At 39.7% G+C, this 23623-nt stretch overlaps 1 protein-coding gene and 1 long non-coding RNA gene across 2 annotated transcripts; both read right to left on the reverse strand.

Moving 5' to 3' along the window:
• Positions 1 to 426: 426 nt before the first annotated feature.
• LOC308092487 (uncharacterized protein) lies at positions 427 to 8258 on the reverse strand. Its single transcript, XM_080438408.1, has 3 exons — positions 8218 to 8258; positions 3441 to 3543; positions 427 to 2635 (listed from the first exon to the last, which is right to left on the reverse strand). Exons 2-3 carry the CDS (start codon positions 3508 to 3510, stop codon positions 1383 to 1385), a joined length of 1323 nt encoding a protein of 440 aa, XP_080294534.1. The 5' UTR covers positions 3511 to 3543; positions 8218 to 8258; the 3' UTR covers positions 427 to 1382.
• Positions 8259 to 11464: 3206 nt separating this feature from the next.
• LOC308091690 lies at positions 11465 to 18942 on the reverse strand. The gene is made up of 3 exons (XR_013933732.1): positions 18881 to 18942; positions 14216 to 14318; positions 11465 to 13408 (listed from the first exon to the last, which is right to left on the reverse strand). It is a non-coding gene; the product is annotated as an uncharacterized lncRNA (long non-coding RNA).
• Positions 18943 to 23623: the final 4681 nt, after the last annotated feature.

The following is a 23623-nucleotide window of genomic DNA, read 5'->3' on the forward strand; positions in this document are numbered from 1 at the left end:
ATCATAGTGTTAAATGACAGACAGATATACACTACTATGTGTATATCTGTCTGTCATTTAACACTATGATTTAATGTCACAAAATGAAAAATAAGAAACTAAATAGTACAGTAAAAAGTTCGAGAAGAAAAAAGGGGGGGTTTAGGTTGACTTTTACTTAGAACCCATTTATCAGCTACAATATTCACCATTTATTTGTTTACAAACATTTCATTTTTTTCCCCTTTATTGCAGGTTCGTACATTACATGTTATTGATTTCATTTAATTATCTTACAAGTTCTCTTTACTTGTTTAATTCATCCTGCATCATGTTTTATTTGTTTCAATTACATACAAACAGAAATTAATAATACAAACAAATAAAAAGGGGGGGGGGTGGAATAAGAGAGAAAAAAGAAAACAAAACAAAAGAAAGGGGGGGGGGTAGGGATAGCTTTCCTGTAGTACTACTATGTATTTCTGAGTCCCATTTAATCCAGTTTATTTCAAATTCATCTTCACAGTTTCTCATTTTTTAAGTAATTCTTTCCATCTCTTTAATCTCTTCGACTGTTATCTTCCAATTATTAATAGATGGTAGGTTTACGGCAACGATACGTATTATTGTATACAGATATTTATCCCTGTATATTTCTAATAGAATAATACCTAATAAATATTGATTGGGTGTATGGGTTTCCTTAAGGAAAATGTATTGGTTATATTTATTTTCAATCTCCCAAAACCTTTTCAATTTTGGGCATAAATAATGTGTAGAATAAATAATGTGCATAGAAAATGTGTGTATGATTGGCTTCCAGTTCTGCACATTTCCTCCAGCATTCAGCACTGCCTGCTGGTCTATATTTTGATAACATTTTGGTTGTTACAGAAATCCTCATATTAATTTTCCAAGCAAAGTCTTTCCAATACTTGGATTGTGTCGTCTTAAAAAATATTTTGCATGCTTCTTTCCAATAATCATGCAAAAATTGTTATTGACAATTATTTTTCCCATTTCTCTTTGGTATTATCCTCTTTTACCTTAATTTCTTGCAACATTTTATAAAGTTTTGATATTTTACTCTTTTCACTATTTCTATTTTTGCTCACAAATTCCAGCAGCCCATGCATTATCTGTCCATGGTCTCTCTGCTGTTTACAAACATTGAGAGTTAAAATAGTTTAACTAGCCGATCTACATTTACACTTTGTGTAATTGTGGAGATGTAGTTTACAGTGGAAAGGTTTCTCTCCAGTGTGGATACACTGGTGTCTCTCCAGGTCACCTGACCTACTGAAACTCCTATCACATTGTGTAGGGTGGAAAGGTTTCTCTCCAGTGTGGATAAGCTGATGTTTTTCAGGTCAACTGGGGTATTGAAAATGTTGTTACAATGTTTACAGTAGGAAGATTTTTTCTCTAGTATGGATACGCTGGTGTCTCTCGAGGGAACTTGACACATTGAAACTCTTGTCACAATGTTTACAGTGGAAAGGTTTTTCTCCAGTGTGGATACGCTTATGTCTTTTCAGGCCATATGGCGTAATGAAACTCTTGTTACAATGTTTACAGGGGAAATATTTTTTTTCTTCAGTGTGGATACGCTTATGTCTCTTCAGGTCAGATGGCGTAATGAAACTCTTGTTACAATGTTCACAGTGGAAAGGTTTTTCTCCAGTGTGGATACGCTTATGTCTTTTCAGGCAAGATGAGGTAATGAAACTCTTGTTACAATGTTCACAGTGGAAAGGTTTTTCTCCAGTGTGGATACGCTTATGTATCTCCAGGTAAGATGAGGTAATGAAACTCTTGTTACAATGTTCACAGTGGAAAGGTTTTTCTCCAGTGTGGATAAGCTTATGTATCTTCAGGTAAGATGGCGTAATGAAACTCTTGTTACAATGTTCACAGTGGAAAGGTTTTTCTCCAGTGTGGACACACTGGTGTCTCTCCAGGTCACCTGACTTCCAGAAGCTCCTGTCACATTGTTTACAGTGGAAAGATTTTTCTCCAGTGTGGATACGCTTATGTCTCTTCAGGCCAGATGGCGTAATGAAACTCTTGTTACAATGTTTACAGGGGAAATATGTTTTTTCTTCAGTGTGGATACGCTTATGTCTCTTCAGGTCAGATGGCGTAATGAAACTCTTGTTACAATGTTTACAGTGGTAAGGTTTTTCACCAGTGTGGATACGCTTATGTCTCTTCAGTTCAGATGGCGTAATGAAACTCTTGTCGCAATGTTCACAGTGGAAACGTTTTTCTCCAGTGTGGACATACTGGTGTCTCTTCAAGTTTTCAGACCGTGTGAAACTATTGTCGCAATGTTCACAGTGGAAAGGTTTTTCTCCAGCGTGGACACCCGCAAATGTCTCCCCCCAATCATCACTGTCATCACTGTCTTCAGTGACTTCAGTGTCAGATTCAAGCTTAACTTCAACTTCAGAGCAGTGTGAAGTGATGTCTTCATCAACTTCAGCTTTCACTGCTAGTAATGTCAACATTGACCCAACAGGGTCCTCTGGTCTTTGAAGTAGCTCTTCCTGTTCCTCTTTAATCTTTGGAGGCTCTGGTTCCTCCTGGAGCAGACTGGGGCTCCTCTCCTGTTTAGGAGAAACCTCCTCTTTACACACAACCATGTGCAGGATGGCTAGGAGCAGAAAAATAACATGATAGTCAACACTGGATTCTTAAAATGTAAATCAATTTTTCTATCTTCCATGTTCCATGTACAAAGCTATTACCTACTAAGACCGACCAAACAGTTACTAAATAAGAATCCGTCTGTGTCTGGGGATAATTTAACAAACCACTGTACCGATCAGCGTCAAAGTTCTTGTGCATGCTGCCAGTAGGCCAAGCAAGTATTTGTTTTACATCTAATAATCTGTAAGAAACTTAAACATGACCATGACTTGCAGCACAATGCACTAAAGTGCAGCCTGTAGTAGCCTTTCTAGTTCAGTGCCTTCCACTGAAATCTAGAAATAGTTGAAGATAAACTTATTTGAATGTTGTTAACCACTTAAAGACCAGCTGAAATGGATTTTTGCAACCATATTTTAACCTAATTCCCAGTGAAACAGGCTGGGTGGCTCTGAGGCAATGTTTACAACAGTCACACAACGTACATAATGTGATTTAAAGTATGTGATCTAAACGTTACGTTGTACACTGTCACTGCAACAAGGCAGTGCCGAATCAAGTGTTACTGCACTATTTCTCACCTCAAATGTTTTTGGAAACCAAAAAATGGTGCAGTTTTTCTTTTGTATTGCATATTTAATGATGCCTATGCATATTGATTGAGTCATTGATTGATTGAATACTTTATTAGTCAAAAATGTGAATAGCACAGAGGTACAGTAAAAAAGAATAACACAAAAAGTCTTATAATATCCGGATATTATAATTGTCAGTTTTTGCAAAGATTATCGTATAGTTAAAATACGTACTGAGGTGTGGGTGGTCTTCAGGTTCCTCCTGTTTAATAGAAATGTCCCTGGATGAGTCTGGAGAGTTCATCTTCACCTGCAGTCTGGACTCCACACACTGGGTCTGAAATGAACAAATTGAATAATGACTTTAATACCAAAAAACTAAAAATTATATTATGAAAGGATGTCCTTTTCGGGGGAAAAAAACAAAAGAATGATGTAATGATATGATGAAATGATGTTCTTCCCCTGTCTAATGTGCTGAAATTGCTAAATAAACACAAAGGTTAAAACAAAACAAAAACAAAACAAATTACTGGAGACCCAGCAGTGGTGTCAAAAATAACGATTTGAAGTCAACTTTCCAAAATATGAATCTTGGGTTCAAAGATTGTGGGATTTATATATTAGGGAAGCAATCAAGGTGAAAGTATCTCATCTGTTTTTAATGTTTCTGCTGCTATGCATCCCATCTTGCTACAATAATTGAGGCCCGGACCGGCAGCCTATATTTCTGCGTACGGACTACTAGTTTAGAGCTAAGCAGTTGTCCAATTCTCTCCCAACTTGCAAAAACAAAATCTCTCATTGTTCTGGCTTGGCAACCATCTTCTTTTCCACCTTCGCGTACATTGCACGGTGTACAGTTTATATGAAACGCCATTATGCAGCAATAATATTCCAGAAACACCGGAAGTGGTCTGACGTCACTTGACGTCACTACAACCAATCGGGAAGTGAGTAAAATCGTCAACATATTCTTTACGACCATAGCCTCAGAACTGGTTGAAAAACTACCCCCTCACTCTGGGAGCTACAGTAAAGACTATGTTGACTCATTTTACGAAAAACAAGGTGTACGCAAAGATGATTTTAAACTCTTCCCTGTGACAACAGATGAGGTGTTTAAAAAATGTAGTGCACTTCAACAACACAAAGCCACAGGACTCGACAATATCCCCTCCAAATTTCTAAAAGACTCAGCCGCCTCCATTGCTCCAATCATTACCCACATAATAAACCTCTCCATCATACAGGGACGGGTCCCTAACGACTTCAAAAAAGCAAGGGTGACCCCTCACAAATATTGCGGCATGGTCATGCTGGACCTCCAGAAGGCCTTTGACACCGTTAATTACCCAATTATGATCAATAAGCTCAAAGCAATAGGTTTTGATGATACGTCGGTGAGCTGGATGAGATCCTACCTGGAAGGGAGGGAGCAAGTGGTGGAAGTAAACGGCACCCAGTCCCCTCCCCTCCCAATGACTTGTGGTGTTCCGCAAGATAGTATACTAGGACCTTTACTGTTCCTGATATATGTGAACGATATGTCTTCAGCTTGCGTCTGCAAACTGTTCCTGTTCGCAGACGACTCTGCTCTGCTGGACAGGGACAGGCTGCAGGTTGAGAAAACTCTCAGCTCTAAACTCAACAAGATCTGTATCTGGCTCTCCGACAACAAACTAACATTACACCTGGGTAAAACTGAATCCATCCTCTTTAGGTCCAGTTCTAACCTTAGCAAGGCCGAGAGTTTCACAATCAAAGTGGGTGATGATGTTATCACAAGAAAGGAGCAAATCACCTACCTGGGTTCCGTCTTGGAGGCAAACCTCTCCGGTAACAAAAACGCCGAAAGAGTGATCAAAAAGGTCAACCAAAGAATACGCTTTTTGTATAGGATTGGACGTCTAGTCAGTAAGAATACTCTGAAGATTATTGCAGGGGCCCTCATACAAGGTTATTATGATTATGCATGCACTTCATGGTATCACAACACCTCCAAGGCCTTAAAAACAAGGCTCCAAATATTCCAAAACAAACTTGTAAGGCTACTTCTTGGCCTCAATCCCAAAACCCATCTAACCCCTGCTCATTTTGCTAGGATTGGATAGCTTAGGGTTGAGGACAAAGTACAGCAACTTGCTATGTGCCTGGTCTTCAAGATACACCACAACATTGGGATCCCCCTGTATTTGTCAAAATACTTCCAAAATGTTAATGAAGTCCACCCATCGAGGGGATGGGTGTCTCAGGCTCTGCACTCTCCCTGTTTGCATCCTACCTGACGGGTCGCTCCTACCAGGTGATGCTGAGAGGGTCTGTGTCAGAACCACACAGGCTCACAACTGGGGTTCCCCAAGGCTCGGTTCTGGGTCCTCTTCTTTTCTCTCTCTACACTACATCTCTTGGTGCTGTCATCCACTCCCATGGCTTTTCCTACCACTGCTATGCCGATGACACCCAGCTGATCCTCTCATTCCCCCCCTCTGATACCCAAGTGGAGGCACGCATTGCTGCTTGTCTGGCTGACATCTCGGAGTGGATGTCGACAAACCACCTGAAGCTCAACCTGGACAAGACCGAGCTGATGTTCCTCCCGGGGAAGGGCTGTCCGCACCGAGACATGGCCATCACCATTGATGATGCTGTGGTGACCTCAACTCGGACTGCGAAGAATCTGGGTGTGACCCTGGACGATCAACTGACGTTCTCGGCAAACATCGCATCAGTGACAAGGTCCTGCAGATTCCTCCTCTACAACATCAGGAGGATTCGCCCCTTCCTCACGGAGAAGTCAGCCCAGGTGCTCATCCAGGCTCTTGTCATCTCCCGCCTGGACTACTGCAACTCCCTCCTTGCTGGTGCTCCGGCATCTGCCATCAGACCTCTGGAGCTAGTTCAGAAAGCTGCGGCTCGTCTGCTGTTCAACCGCCCCAAGTTCTCCCACACAACCATCCTTCTCCGCTCTCTACACTGGCTCCCCGTAGCGGCTCGCATCCAGTTCAAAACCCTGGTGCTAGCCTATAGGGCAGTGAAAGGAACAGCTCCTTCCTACCTCCGGGCTATGGTTTTAGCTCATGCTCATTTGATCTAGCTATTTTGTCTCATCTGTTTAACGAAATAGGTAGCTGATATATTGCACTTTTACCTTAGCGCTAGGTATACTCTTGGTTGCTTGTTTTTGCAGAAAATGCACTAAAGACTTCTGGTGATTAGTAGTTTTCGTTCCCTACCTATGTTGAATACACTTATTGTAAGTCGCTTTGGATAAAAGCGTCTGCTAAATGACTATAATGTAATAATGTAATGTAATGTCCACGATCATAACACCAGAGGCAGCTCCATGAATCATGTTCAACCCAGATTTGTCTCAGCAAAGGGAATGAACTCGTTCTCATGCTATTCATCAGAAATGTGGAATGCCCTACCAAAAGGAGTAAGAGTGTAAAACCCTACTCACTTTCAAAACTGCCCTAAAGATACAACTTCAGGAGGCTGCAATTCGTAAATGCCCCTGTCTAAGTCTTAACCTACCCCCCCCCCCTTTTCTTTTTCTTCTCTTGTACATATTTTTCACTCTTCATACCAGTAACCTGTAAACTGATTGTATGACATTCTGTATAGTAGTGTGTATATCTGTCTGTCTCTTATATGTCATCATGATTTGTGTACATAGGGGTCTCATCTTAAACAAGCTCAGTGCTTAATGAGTCTTCCAGTTTAGTAGACCTTGTATTGTGAATTTGTACTTCCATGTACTGTTGTTCTCATGTCTTACTAAATAAAGTACATCAATCAATCCATCAAAACTTATGTCACAAATTTGGAGAACAGATCTACAAGCCAACAACGTGTTGTGCCTCGACACGTTGTTGCCTTGAAGATCTCACCTCTTGAAAGCAAGGCCAAATAAGCAACTACACTTCAGTAACAAGCCCAAACAAAAGCAGCCCGCAACTATGAATATCTAAAAGCGACGTTACAGGAAAATAAGCCCAATGTCGCTTATAATAAGCAGACCTGGCAACACGGATTGCCGCACACACACACAGGATAATACACACACTTTCAAATCAATGGCAGTTTAACTTTAAGGTCTAATATCATGTGCAAACATATGGTGGACATGGAACATCACAGACAAAACTTCAGGTTTCACCATGCTCTGTTGTTCTCTAAACACACCAGCCATGGGACCACGCAATAAACATCACTGGACTTTCACACAAGCGACGCCACGCGAAAACGCCTGGCTCGAGCAACAGCCGATTATTTAATTGCGTTGCCTTGTTTCCTTTACTTGCTAAGATATTGCGCTCCTTACCTTGCTTATTCTGTGTGTGTGTGTGTGTGTGTGTGTGTGTGTGTGTGTGTGTGTGTGTGTGTGTGTGTGTGTGTGTGTGTGTGTGTGTGTGTGTGATAGCCTAAGGAGAACTCCTTCTAAACTAGGCTATGGACCAGAACTAGAGGTTAGCCTCCTCAACTTTTAGCATTTAGCTCCCCTTCTGTAAGTATGTGAATAAATGCATATGTTAAATGTAGGTTCTAATGAGTTGTCGGTTAACAACATGGTGTAAAATGATCATGAGGTTCCACAACACATTCCAACAACAACAACAACAACAACAACAACAACAACAACAACAACACATCTGCTCTTGCAAAGCCTTGGATGAAGACGGTCATATATATAGCTCTTGCTTGCTAACACTAGCTTTAGCAGCTATGCTAACACTAGCTTTAGCAGCTATGCTAACACTAGCTTTAGCAGCTATGCTAACACTAGCGTTAGCAGCTATGCTAACACTAGCGTTAGCAGCTATGCTAACACTAGCGTTAGCAGCTATGCTAACACTAGCCCAGACACATGACTGTCAGCTTGTGCCAGACGAGCGTCATGTGAACCATGGCTATGCTAACACACTCTCCTAAGACCTATTGTTATCTTATCTTATTGTGTGAGCTACAATATAAACGTTGTTATTAAGTGACACAAGAGGAATCTGACCTGAAATAAGGAGAACGTTCAACTATGAACGCAGCTGCTGCCGTGGGAGACTGCCAGTGTTGCCATGACTTGTCAGGTTTTGTGAGAGAAATAAGCAACCAGGTCTGGGGAAACAAAACCAAAAGAAGCGACTATGAGCACACAAGGCGTCGCGATGCGTTGTGAGCTTGTAGATCTGCTATTTTCAAAACATCTTGAAATAAAATGTCAATACTTGGAAGATTATTTTTTGACACATTCTAACAACACAAATCTGGTGTATATCCGTCTGTCTCTTATATGTCATCATGATTTGTGTGCATCATTGCATGGGGATCTCATCTTAAACAAGCTCAGTGCTTAATAAGTCTTTCAGTTTAGTAGACCTTGTATTGTGAATTTGTACTTCCATGTACTGTTGTTCTCATGTCTTACTAAATAAAGTACATCAATCAATCAATGGTAGGCCTATAAAACAGATGGGGGTATCCCAGTTAGGGACAAATACATATTAATTTGGGGGTCCATGACATGAAAGTTTTTGAAAACTATTCGTTAAAATATTTTTTACATTTTTAAACAAGTCCAAATAAGCAACTACACTTTAGAAACAAGCCCAAAAAAACGCAACTCGCAACTTCACAGAAGAATAAGCCCAAAATCGCTTATAATAAGCGGACATGGCAACACTGAGTGCTGCCCATTGTCTGGCCTAACACCCTGCAGGGGTTTCTAAACTTTTTCAGCTCGAGACCTGGAAGAGAAATTACATTTAGTGTCTCCCCGCCGGGGCCACAAACAACAATACACAAGAACAAAGCTCTATTTGCTCTATATTCAGTGGTGTAAAGTAACTAAGTAGCCTACATGTACACAATTTTGAGGTATTTTTACTTTACTGGAGTATTTCCAGTTTTCAGTAGCTTTACTTCTACTCCATTACATCTCAGGCAAATATATTGTACTTTTACTCCACTACAATTATTTGAAAACTTTAGTTACTAGTTACTTTCATTGTAGATTTTGATCATTTAAAAAAACATAGGCCTACGTTAACCACTTCAACCCTATACGTTTCGGCCATTTGAAAATAGCAGATACAAGCTCACAATGCGTTGATTGATTGATTGATTGATTGATGTACTTTATTTAGTAAGACATGAGAATAACCGTACATGGAAGTACAAATTCACAATACAAGGTTTACTAAACTGGAAGACTCATTAAGCCCTGAGCTTGTTTAAGATGAGATCCCCATACACACAAATCATGATCACGTTGCGATGCCACATGTTAGCACGCTATTTTCAAAAGATTTTCATACAATTTATAAATTTGAAAACTTTAAAAAACGTGAAATGGGACACTGCATAATGAGTAGGCTACTTTCTACTTTAAGTACATTTTGATACCAATACCTTTGTACTTTTACTCAAGTCATTTTTGAATTACAGACTTTTACTTGTAACCGAGTATTTCTACCTTGCAGTATTGATACTTTTACTTAAGTAAACATCACTGCTACTATTGTACAAGTTCATCATTTGTTGTTTTCGGGAAAGGGAAGGACAGAGTCGCCTTGATAAGAGTAAGCTGCGTTCACAACAAAAGAAACCGAACAATGAATCAGCTTTTATTTTCAATAAATAAAAATAAGCTTTTTACATTTTTTGGTGAGCTTTTAAAAGCTTAAATAAGAACCCAGAGAACCCAGACCTCATCCTTGAAGCTGCTTTTTTTGTGTTCAGCTTCCTTTGGTGTGAACGCAGCATTAGACTGTCAACATATTATGACCAGTTTGAGGCTAGATAGACAAGAGCAAGGAAACGACAGAAACAGGTCACCGTCATATATAATCAAATGATAATAATCACTTAACTACCACCCAAACATCTCAGAGCTCCCTTGGTAGGCCTACAAATGTGTACATTTTAAGATGAGAATACAAGCCTGTCTGATATGTATTTGCCAATACAGAGAGCACAGAGCAGCAAAGAAGGCATTTATTGTCATAAACCAACATTGTGTTGTTTCTGTTTAACCACCAGGTGTCACCATCGCATTGAAGACCTAGCAAAATGTAGTTCCCTGGCTGTCCTTTTAACACACACACACACACACACACACACACATCCTTCAATTCCTATTATTTATGTGGAACGTTGTGAGCTTGTAGATCGGCTATTTGAACTATTTTAAAATGTTTTTTCAAAAGATATCGCCCTCAACATAGAGACCTGTCTGTCTCTCCTCAAAAGATCTACAGAGGGTAATACATGCATTAATTTATTCATTACATTACATTACAGTCATTTAGCAGACGCTTTTATCCAAAGCGACTTACAATAAGTTCAATTATATTTTTGGGATGACGTTATTTCTGCTTCTATCATTCTCTCAGAGTCAAGGGATCATTCATAGGTTGGGGAAGAGCGCCCTCTACGTAATATCAAAAAATAATGATTTAAATGACGTAGATCTGCGTCAATGGCAGGGAATGTGTTGATTGATTAATTGATTGAATACTGAAGGAGCCATTCTGACTTTGTGCCTTTAAGCCTGGTGTGGGCGGGTTCACCTTGAGGGGGTTGACGTGGCAACCAGCAGGTTCATATAGGCACAGGTGCAACAAGCCACTTAATGATGGCATGGTTTGGGTACACAGGAGATCACACGGTTTTTACCGTTTTACATGCATTATCAAAACTTGCTGAAATTCTTTGTTTGAATGAATAAATGGGAACCTCACCCAACAGCAGTATTTGGTTTGGACATTCTTTGGATTGAAACCGCGTCAAAAACGGATATTCCTGTACCCAGCCGAGTGGCGAAAAGTTTGTTTGAATCGTCACTACAAATACTTTATTTAGAAGTGTGCAGAAAAAAAGCACATGAAAGTATAGTTTGAATACAAGGTCAACTAAATAGGATTGAAAAACACATGAAAGCCTAATGGCTTGTTTCAAATGGGGTCCTCATGTACTCAAATCATAGTGTTAAATGACAGACAGATATACACTACTATGTGTATATCTGTCTGTCATTTAACACTATGATTTAATGTCACAAAATGAAAAATAAGAAACTAAATAGTACAGTAAAAGGTTCGAGAAGAAAAAAGGGGGGGGTTTAGGTTATGACTTTTACTTAGAACCCATTTATCAGCTACAATATTCACCATTTATTTGTTTACAAACATTTCATTTTTTTCCCTTTATTGCAGGTTCGTACATTACATGTTATTGATTTCATTTAATTATCTTACAAGTTCTCTTTACTTGTTTAATTCATCCTGCATCATTTTTTATTTGTTTCAATTACATAAACAAACAGAAATTAATAATACAAACAAATAAAAAGGGGGGGGGGGAATAAAGAAGGTAAAATAAGAGAGAAAAAAGAAAACAAAACAAAACAAAAGAAAGGGGGAGGGTAGGGATAGCTTTCCTGTAGTACTAATATGTATTTCTGAGTCCCATTTAATCCAGTTTCTTTCTAATTCATCTTCACAGTTTCTAATTTTTTAAGTAATTATTTCCATCTCTTTAATCTCTTCGACTGTTATCTTCCAATTATTAATAGATGGTAGGTTTACGGCAACGATACTTATTATTGTATACAGATATTTATCCCTGTATATTTCTAATAGATTAATACCTAATACATATTGATTGGGTGTATGGGTTTCCTTAAGGAAAATGTATTGGTTATATTTATTTTCACTATCTCCCAAAACCTTTTAAATTTTGGGCATAAATAATGTGTAGAATAAATAATGTGCATAGAAAATGTGTGTATGATTGGCTTCCAGTTCTGCACATTTCCTCCAGCATTCAGCACTGCCTGCTGGTCTATATTTTGATAACATTTTGGTTGTTACAGAAATCCTCATATTAATTTTCCAAGCAAAGTCTTTCCAATACTTGGATTGTGTCGTCTTAAAAAATCTTTTGCATGCTTCTTTCCAATAATCATCCAAAATTGTTATTTACAATTATTTTTCCCATTTCTCTTTGGTATTATCCTCTTTTACCTTAATTTCTTGCAACATTTTATAAAGTTTTGATATTTTACTCTTTTCACTATTTCTATTTTTGCTCACAAATTCCAGCAGCCCATGCATTATCTGTCCCTGGTCTCTCTGCTGTTTACAAACATTGAGAGTTAAAATAGTTTAACTAGCCGATCTACATAGACACTTTGTGTAATTGTGGAGATGTAGTTTACATTGGAAAGGTTTCTCTCCAGTGTGGATACGCTGGTGTCTCTCCAGGTCACCTGACCTACTGAAACTCCTATCACATTGTGTAGGGTGGAAAGGTTTCTCTCCAGTGTGGATAAGCTGATGTTTTTTCAGGTCACCTGGGGTATTGAAAATGTTGTTACAATGTTTACGGTAGAAAGGTTTTTTCACTAGTATGGATACGCTGGTGTCTCTCGAGGGAACTTGACACATTGAAACTCTTGTCACAATGTTTACATTGGAAAGGTTTTCTCCAGATATGGACACGCTGATGACTCTTCAGGCTACTTGACTGACTGAAACATTTGTCACACCGATTACATTGAAAAGGTTTTTCTCCAGTGTGGATACGCTTATGTCTTTTCAGGCAAGATGGCGTAATGAAACTCTTGTTACAATGTTCACAGCGGAAAGGTTTTTCTCCAGTGTGGATACGCTTATGTCTCTCCAGGTCACCTGACCTACTGAAACTGCTGTTACAATGTTTACAGGGGAAATATTTTTTTTCTTCAGTGTGGATACGCTTATGTCTCTTCAGGTCAGATGGCGTAATGAAACTCTTGTTACAATGTTTACAGTGGTAAGGGTTTTCTCCAGTGTGGATACGCTTATGTCTCTTCAGTTCAGATGGCGTAATGAAACTCTTGTCGCAATGTTCACAGTGGAAAGGTTTTTCTCCAGCGTGGACACCCGCAAATGTCTCCCCCCAATCATCACTGTCTTCAGTGACTTCAGTGTCAGATTCAAGCTCAACTTCAACTTCAGAGCAGTGTGAAGTGATGTCTTCATCAACTTCAGCTTTCACTGCTAGTAATGTCATTATTGACCCAACAGGGTCCTCTGGTCTTTGAAGTAGCTCTTCCTTTTCCTCTTTAATCTTTGGAGGCTCTGGTTCCTCCTGGAGCAGACTGGGAATCCTCTCCTGTTCAGGAGAAACCTCCTCTTTACACACAACCATGTGCAGGATGGCTAGGAGCAGAAAAATAACATGATAGTCAACACTGGATTCTTAAAATGTAAATCATTTTTTCTATCTTCCATGTTCCATGTACAAAGCTATTACCTACTAAGACCGACCAAACAGTTACTAAATAAGAATCCTGTGTCTGGGGATAATTTAACAAACCACTGTACCGATCAGCGTCAAAGTTCTTGTGCATGCTGCCAGTAGGCCAAGCAAGTATTTGTTTTACATCTAATAATCTGTAAGAAACTTAAACATGACCATGACTTGCAGCACAATGCACTAAAGTGCAGCCTGTAAGCTTTCTAGTTCAGTGCCTTCCACTGAAATCTAGAAATAGTTGAAGATAAACTTATTTGAATGTTGTTAACCACTTAAAGACCAGCTGAAATGGATTTTTGCAACCATATTTTAACCTAATTCCCAGTGAAACAGGCTGGGTGGCTCTGAGGCAATGTTTACAACAGTCACACAACGTACATAATGTGATTTAAAGTATGTGATCTAAACGTTACGTTGTACACTGTCACTGCAACAAGGCAGTGCCGAATCAAGTGTTACTGCACTATTTCTCACCTCAAATGTTTTTGGAAACCAAAAATGTACAATGTGGTGCAGTTTTTCTTTTGTATTGCATATTTAATGATGCCTATGCATATTGATTGAGTCATTGATTGATTGAATACTTTATTAGTCAAAGATGTGAATAGCAAAGAGGTACAGTAAAAAAGAATAACACAAAAAGTCTTATAATATCCGGATATTATAATCGTCAGTTTTTGCAAAGATTATCGTATAGTTAAAATACATACTGAGGTGTGGGTGGTCTTCAGGTTCCTCCTGTTTAATAGAAATGTCCCTGGATGAGTCTGGAGAGTTCATCTTCACCTGCAGTCTGGACTCCACACACTGGGTCTGAAATGAACAAATTGAATAATGACTTTAATACCAAAAAACTAAAAATTATATGATGAAAGGATGTCCTTTTCGGGTGAAAAAAAACAAAAGAATGATGTAATGATATGATGAAATGATGTTCTTCCCCTGTCTAATGTGCTGAAATTGCTAAATAAACACAAAGGTTAAAACAAAACAAAAACAAAAACAAAACAAATTACTGGAGACCCAGCAGTGGTGTCAAAAATAACGATTTGAAGTCAACTTTCCAAAATATGAATCTTGGGTTCAAAGATTGTGGGATTTATATATTAGGGAAGCAATCAAGGTGAAAGTAGCTCATCTGTTTTTAATGTTTCTGCTGCTATGCATCCCATCTTGCTACAATAATTGAGGCCCGGACCGGCAGCCTATATTTCTACGTACGGACTACTAGTTTAGAGCTAAGCAGTTGTCCAATTCTCTCCCAACTTGCTAAAAAAAATTCTCTCATTGTTCTGGCTTGGCAACCATCTTCTTTTTCACCTTCGCGTACATTGCACGGTGTACAGTTTATATGAAACGCCATTATGCAGCAATAATATTCCAGAAGCACCGGAAGTGGTCTGACGTCACTTGACGTCACTACAACCAATCGGGAAGTGAGTAAAATCGTCAACATATTCTTTACGACCATAGCCTCAGAACTGGTTGAAAAACTACCCCCTCACTCTGGGAGCTACAGTAAAGACTATGTTGACTCATTTTACGAAAAACAAGGTGTACGCAAAGATGATTTTAAACTCTTCCCTGTGACAACAGATGAGGTGTTTAAAAAATGTAGTGCACTTCAACAACACAAAGCCACAGGACTCGACAATATCCCCTCCAAATTTCTAAAAGACTCAGCCGCCTCCATTGCTCCAATCATTACCCACATAATAAACCTCTCCATCATACAGGGACGGGTCCCTAACGACTTCAAAAAAGCAAGGGTGACCCCTCTGTACAAATAAGGAAACCAATTAGACCCTGGCAACTACCGCCCTATTTCTATTATTAGCTCCATCTCGAAAGTCATGGAAAAAACTGTCTATATGAACAGGTCGATAAGTATCTTGCCGAGAAAAATGTAATTCCAATCTGGTTTCAGAACAAACCACTCCACTGACACATGCCTTCTCTATTTGAACGACTCTATCAAACAAGATGTCGACAATGGCAAATATTGCGGCATGGTCATGCTGGACCTCCAGAACGCCTTTGACACCGTTAATTACCCAATTATGATCAATAAGCTCAAAGCAATAGGTTTTGATGATACGTCGGTGAGCTGGATGAGATCCTACCTGGAAGGGAGGGAGCAAGTGGTGGAAGTAAACGGCACCCAGTCCCCTCCCCTCCCAATGACTTGTGGTGTTCCGCAAGATAGTATACTAGGACCTTTACTGTTCCTGATATATGTGAACGATATGTCTTCAACTTGCGTCTGCAAACTGTTCCTGTTCGCAGATGACTCTGCTCTGCTGGACAGGGACAGGCTGCAGGTTAAGAAAACTCTCAGCTCTAAACTCAACAAGATCTGTATCTAGCTCTCCGACAACAAACTATCATTACACCTGGGTAAAACTGAATCCATCCTCTTTAGGTCCAGTTCTAACCTTAGCAAGGCCGAGAGTTTCACAATCAAAGTGGGTGATGATGTTATCACAAGAAAGGAGCAAATCACCTACCTGGGTTCCATCTTGGAGGCAAACCTCTCCGGTAACAAAAACGCCGAAAGAGTGATCAAAAAGGTCAACCAAAGAATACGCTTTTTGTAAAGGGTTGGATGTCTAGTCAGTAAGAATACTCTGAAGATTATTGCAGGGGCCCTCATACAAGGTTATTATGATTATGCATGCACTTCATGGTATCACAACACCTCCAAGGCCTTAAAATAAGGCTCCAAACATTCAAAAACAAACTAATAAGGCTACTTCTTGGGCTCAATCCCAAAACCCATCTAACCCCTGCTCATTTTGCTAGGATTGGATAGCTTAGGGTTGAGGACAGAGTACAGCAACTTTCTATGGGCCTGGTCTTCAAGATACACCACAACATTGGGATCCCCCTGTATTTGTCAAAATACTTCCAAAATGTTAATGAAGTCCACGATCATAACACCAGAGGCAGCTCCACGAATCATGTTCAACCCAGATTTGGCTCAGCAAAGGGAATGAACTCGTTCTCATGCTATTCATCAGAAATGTGGAATGCCCTACCAAAAGGAGTAAAGGAGTGTAAAACCCTACTCACTTTCAAAACTGCCCTAAAGATACACCTTCAGGAGGCTGCAATTCGTAAATGCCCCTGTCTAAGTCACTGACAGAGTCACTGCCCATCTTTCACCGCAGAATGAAAACCCACCTCTTCAGGAAACACTACCCTTCCTCTTTGTCTGGCCTACTTGTTGTTAACTAGTTGTACGAACTCTTGTTTTATTTTTGTATTGTTTTATTGGATCTTGTTTAGTCGATACACTTATTTGTTTTAGCTCGTGCTCATTTGATTTTGCTATTTTGTCTCATCTGTTTAAGAAAGTAGGTAGCTGATATATTGCACTTTTACCTTAGCGCTAGGTATACTCTTGGTTGCTTGTTTTTGCAGGAAATGCACTTAAGACTTCTGGTGATTAGTAGTTTCGTTCCCTACCTATGTTGAATGCACTTATTGTAAGTCGCTTTGGATAAAAGCGTCTGCTATATGACTGTAATGTAATGTAAGTCTTAACCAACCCCCCCCTTTTCTTTTTCTTCTCTTGTACATATTTTTCACTCATCATACCAGTAACCTGTAAACTGATTGTATGACATTCTGTATAGTAGTGTGTATATCTGTCTGTCTCTTATATGTCATCATGATTTGTGTGCATGGGGGTCTCATCTTAAACAAGCTCAGTGCTTAATGAGTCGTCCAGTTTAGTAGACCTTGTATTGTGAATTTGTACTTCCATGTACTGTTGTTCTCATGTCTTACTAAATAAAGTACATCAATCAATCCATCAAAACTTACGTCACAAATTTGGAGAACAGATCTACAAGCCAACAACATGTTGTGTCTCGACACGTTGTTGCCTTGAAGATCTCACCTCTTGAAAGCAAGCCCAAATAAGCAACTACACTTCAGTAACAAGCCCAAACAAAAGCAGCCCGCAACTATGAATATCTAAAAGCGACGTTACAGGAAAATAAGCCCAATGTCGCTTATAATAAGCAGACCTGGCAACACTGATTGCCGCGCACACACACACACACACACACACACACACACACACACACACTTTCAAATCAATGGCAGTTTAACTTTAAGGTCTAATATCATGTGCAAACATATGGTGGACATGGAACAATAACATCACAGACACAACTTCAGGTTTCACCATGCTCTGTTGTTCTCTAAACACACCAGCCATGGGACCACGCAATAAACATCACTGGACTTTCACACAAGCGACGCCACGCGAAAACGCCTGCCTCGAGCAACAGCCGATTATTTAATTGCGTTTCCTTATTTCCTTTACTTGCTAAGATATTGCACTCCTTAACTTGCTTATTCAGTGTGTGTGTGTGTGTGTGTGTGAGTGTGTGTGTGTGTGTTAGCCTTAAGGAGAACTCCTTCTAATCTAGGCTATGGACCAGTAACCTCGCATCACCAGTCTTTCCACCTCGGAGGAAAGCCTGGTGTCTGTTACTAAAGACCCATATGATCCGGTCTAGGCCACGCCTACTGAAAAAAAAAAGAAAAAAGAATCCTGTTTCCGGATTCTGCCCATCCGGTTTTGCGGTGCCGCTTTGTTTTGGTTCCCCAATCCCTATTTAAATGGAATAGAATTTCCCCGTGGGATAATACAGACGCTAAATAGTCTCCGGATAGTGCACGCACATTTACATTTTAAAAAATAAGCGAAACTATGCCGCATCAACGATTTTATTATCGGACCTATTTTGGGGTGAGACGTGTTTCCGGTTCTGCCCATCCGGCCACTTTTTATTTTTTTAACTTCTGCTCCCGACCGGATCATATACCCGAAAAGGAATGGTGCCCAGGCTAATGGACCAGAGCTAGAGGTTAGCCTCCTCTACTTTTAGCATTTAGCTCCCCTTCTGTAAGTATGTGAATAAATGCATATGTTAAATGTAGGTTCTAATGAGTTGTCGGTTAACAACATGGTGTAAAATGATCATGAGGTTCCACAACACATTCCAACAACAACAACACATCTGCTCTTGCAAAGCCTTGGATGAAGACGGTCATATATATAGCTCTTGCTTGCTAACACTAGCTTTAGCAGCTATGCTAACACTAGCGTTAGCAGCTATGCTAACACTAGCGTTAGCAGCTATGCTAACACTAGCGTTAGCAGCTATGCTAACACTAGCGTTAGCAGCTATGCTAACACTAGCCCAGACACATGACTGTCAGCTTGTGACAGATACATCATGAGCGTCATGTGAACCATGGCTATGCTAACACACTCTCCTAAGACCTATTGTTATCTTATCTTATTGTGTGAGCTACAATATAAACGTTGTTATTAAGTGACACAAGAGGAATCTGACCTGAAATAAGGAGAACGTTCAACTATGAACGCAGCTGCTGCCGTGGGAGACTGCTAGTGTTGCCACAACTTGTCAGGTTTTGTGAGAGAAATAAGCAACCAGGTCTGGGGAAACAAAACCAAAAGAAGCGACTATGAGCACACAAGGCGTCGCGATGCGTTGTGAGCTTGTAGATCTGCTATTTTCAAAACATCTTGAAATAAAATGTCAATACTTGGAAGATAATTTTTTGAAACATTCTAACAACACAAATCTGGTGTATATCCGTCTGTCTCTTATATGTCATCATGATTTGTGTGCATCATTGCATGGGGATCTCATCTTAAACAAGCTCAGTGCTTAATAAGTCTTTCAGTTTAGTAGACCTTGTATTGTGAATTTGTACTTCCATGTACTGTTGTTCTCATGTCTTACTAAATAATCAATCAATCAATGGTAGGCCTATGGGCATAAAACAGATGGGGGTATCCCAGTTAGGGACAAATACATATTAATTTGGGGGTCCATGACATGAAAGTTTTTGAGAACTACTCGTTAAAATAGTCAATAAAAACGCAACTCGCAACTTCACAGAAGAATAAGCCCAAAGTCGCTTATAATAAGCGGACATGGCAACACTGAGTGCTATCCATTGTCTGGCCTAACACCCTGCAGGGGTTTCTAAACTTTTTCAGCTCGAGACCTGGAAGAGAAATTACATTTAGTGTCTCCCCGCCGGGGCCACAAACACCAATACACAAGAACAAAGCTCTATTTGCTCTATATTCAGTGGTGTAAAGTAACTAAGTAGCCTACATGTACACAATTTTGAGGTATTTTTACTTTACTGGAGTATTTCCAGTTTTCAGTAGCTTTACTTCTACTCCATTACATCTCAGGCAAATATATTATATTTTTACTCCACTACAATTATTTGAAAACTTTAGTTACTTTCATTGTAGATTTTGATCATTTCAAAAAACATAGGCCTACGTTAACCACTTCAACCCTATACGTTTCGGCCATTTGAAAATAGCAGATACAAGCTCACAATGCGTTGATTGATTGATTGACTGATGTACTTTATTTAGTAAGACATGAGAATAACAGAACATGGAAGTACAAATTCACAATACAAGGTTTACTAAACTGGAAGACTCATTAAGCCCTGAGCTTGTTTAAGATGAGATCCCCATGCACACAAATCATGATCACGTTGCGATGCCACATGTTGTGAGCCTATTTTCAAAAGATTTTCATACAATTTATAAATTTGAAAACTTGAAAAAACGTCAAATGGGACATTCTGCATAATGAGTAGGCTACTTTCTACTTTTGGTACTTTAAGTACATTTTGATACCAATACCTTTGTACTTTTACTCAAGTAATTTTTGAATTACAGACTTTTACTTGTAACCGAGTATTTCTACCTTGCAGTATTGATACTTTTACTTAAGTAAAACATGTGAGTACTTCTCCCATCACTGCTATTATTGTACAAGTTCATCATTTGTTGTTTTTGGGAAAGGGAAGGACAGAGTAGCCTTGATAAGAGTAAGCTGCGTTCACAGCAAAAGAAACCGAACAATGAATCAGCTTTTATTTTCAATGTTATCTCTATGCAAATCAGCTTTTTACATTTTTTGGTGAGCTTTTAAAAGCTTAAATAAGAACCCAGAGAACCCAGACTTCATCCTTGAAGCTGCTTTTTTTTGTGTTCAGCTTCCTTTGGTGTGAACGCAGCATTAGACTGTCAACATATTATGACCCGTTTGAGGCTAGATAGAGAAGAGCAGAAACAGGTCGACGTCATATAATCAAACAGTGGTGTGTTCTACCGTGTCCCGCTGTATACGCCGTGTACAGTGTAGATTTTGGGGGGGAAAGCGTATACAGTCTACTAACCATTTCATCCATTGAAAACGCGCTAGCGTATACCCACGACCATGCGCATCTCGTGCAGGGAATGATTATAGTATACCTCCGAAAAAAAACCTAGACCACAACACTAATCAAATGATAATAATCACAGATGGACATAACTACCACCCACACATCTCAGAGCTCCCTTGGTAGGCCTACAAATGTGTACATTTTAAGATGAGAATACAAGCCTGTCTGATATGTATTTGCCAATACAGAGAGCAGAGCAGCAAAGAAGGCATTTATTGTCATAAACCAACATTGTGTTGTTTGTATTTAACCACCAGGTGTCACCATCGCATTGAAGATCTAGCTAAATGTAACCTCGCATCACCAGTCTTTCCACCTCGGAGGAAAACCTGGTGTTCGTTACTAAAGACCCATATGATCCGGTCTACTGAAAAAGAAAAATAATCCTGTTTCCGGATTCTGCCCATCCGGTTTTTGCGGTTCCGCTTTGTTTTGGTTCCCCAATCCCTATTTAAATGGAATAGAATTTCCCCGTGGGATAATACAGACGCTAAATAGTCTCCGGATAGTGCACGCACATTTATATTTAAAAAATAAGCTAAACTATGCCAAATCAAGGATTTTATTAGCACAGACCTATTTTGTGGTGAGACGTGTTTCCGGTTCTGCCCATCCGGCCACTTTTCTTTTTTTTTACTTCCGCTCCCGACCGGATCATATACCCGAAAAGGAATGATGCCCAGGCTAAGCAAAATGTAGTTCCCTGGCTGTCTTTATAACACACACACACACACACACACACACACACACACACACACACACACACACACACACACACACACACACACACACATATATTAATCTTTCAGTTCCTATTATGTATATATGTGGAACGTTGTGAGATTGTAGATCGGCTATTTGAACTATTTTAAAATGTTGTTCAAAAGATATTGCCCTCAACCAGGGCAGGAATTTCAGGGAGGCCACGAAGGCCATGGCCGTCGTTGCCCCTCAGTTTAGCCTTGTGTGCCCTAATAAAATGGCATGCCCTGAGGCCAGAGTGGCCTTAATGTCCCAGCTGACTGTTCCACTTTCTCCTCTGTCTCTTTCTTGTCAATATGTAGACACCAGTGTCTCTTTCTTGTCATGTAGACACCAGTGTCTCTTTCTTGTCATGTAGACACCAGTGTCTCTTTCTTGTCATGTAGACACCAGTGTCTCTTTCTTGTCATGTAGACACCAGTGTCTCTTTCTTGTCATGTAGACACCAGTGTCTCTTTCTTGTCATGTAGACACCAGTGTCTCTTTCTTGTCATGTAGACACCAGTGTCTTTTGTTGAGATTCTGAATTCTAAACTCCCCTGAGTCCCGATCTTTAAACCAATCCAGTGACTTTGATTGGTGCAGGGCAGTGGTGAGCTGTGGAAGGTTTACTAAACTGGAAGACTCATTAAGCCCTGAGCTTGTTTAAGATGAGATCCCCATACACACAAATCATGATCACGTTGCGATGCCACATGTTGTGAGCATGCTATTTTCAAAAGATTTTCATACAATTTATAAATTTGAAAATGTGAAAAAACGTGAAATGGGTCATTCTGCATAATGAGTAGGCTACTTTCTACTTTTGGTACTTTAAGTACATTTTGATACCAATACCTTTGTACTTTTACTCAAGTAATTTTTGAATTACAGACTTTTACTTGTAACCGAGTATTTCTACCTTGCAGTAGTACTGATACTTTTACTTAAGTAAAACATGTGAGTACTTCTTTCATCACTGCTATTATTGTACATTTTAAGATGAGAATGCAAGCCTGTCTGATATGTATTTGCCAATACAGAGAGCACAGAGCAGCAAAGAAGGCATTTATTGTCATAAACCAACATTGTGTTGTTTCTGTTTAACCACCAGGTGTCACCATCGCATTGAAGACCTAGGAAAATGTAGTTCCCTGGCTGTCCTTAACACACACACACCCCCCCCCCCCCCCCCCCCTTCAATTCCTATTATGTATATATGTGGAACGTTGTGAGCTTGTAGATCGGCTATTTGAACTATTTTAAAATGTTTTTTCAAAAGATATCGCCCTCAACATAGAGACCTGTCTGTCTCTCCTAAAAAGATCTACAGAGGGTAATACATGCATTAATTTATTCATTACATTACATTACAGTCATTTAGCAGACGCTTTTATCCAAAGCGACTTACAATAAGTTCAATTATATTTTTGGGATGACGTTATTTCTGCTTCTATCATTCTCTCAGAGTCAAGGGATCATTCATAGGTTGGGGAAGAGCGCCCTCTACGTAATATCAAAAAATAATGATTTAAATGACGTAGATCTGCGTCAATGGCAGGGAATGTGTTGATTGATTAATTGATTGAATACTGAAGGAGCCATTCTGACTTTGTGCCTTTAAGCCTGGTGTGGGCGGGTTCACCTTGAGGGGGTTGACGTGGCAACCAGCAGGTTCATATAGGCACAGGTGCAACAAGCCACTTAATGATGGCATGGTTTGGGTACACAGGAGATCACACGGTTTTTACCGTTTTACATGCATTAACAAAACTTGCTGAAATTCTTTGTTTGAATGAATAAATGGGAACCTCACCCAACAGCAGTATTTGATTTGGACATTATTTGGATTGAAAACGCGTCAAAAACGGATATTCCTGTACCCAGCCGAGTGGCGAAAAGTTTGTTTGAATCGTCACTACACAAGTAAAAACCCATATCTCATTTGGACAAATGAAGACAGTCATCACACCCTGGATAAAGACCTCTCATCTCATCCGGACATTGGATCGATCCTGCTCTCTTCCTGGACAACTGGACAAGTGGAGCGCCCTGGAAGAAGAGCTTTG

Source organism: Gymnoscopelus braueri (assembly GCF_963280865.1).
Source record: "Gymnoscopelus braueri genome assembly, chromosome: 9".
Classification (NCBI taxonomy): domain Eukaryota; kingdom Metazoa; phylum Chordata; class Actinopteri; order Myctophiformes; family Myctophidae; genus Gymnoscopelus; species Gymnoscopelus braueri.

Excerpts from the sequence above, each read along its gene's own strand:
- LOC308092487 (XM_080438408.1), bottom strand. The coding sequence starts at position 3,510 with ATGAACTCTCCAGACTCATCCAGGGACATTTCTATTAAACAGGAGGAA. Across the intron at positions 2,636-3,440 it reads TGAAGACCACCCACACCTCA|CCATCCTGCACATGGTTGTG; the intron begins GTACGTATTTTA and ends TTCTGCTCCTAG.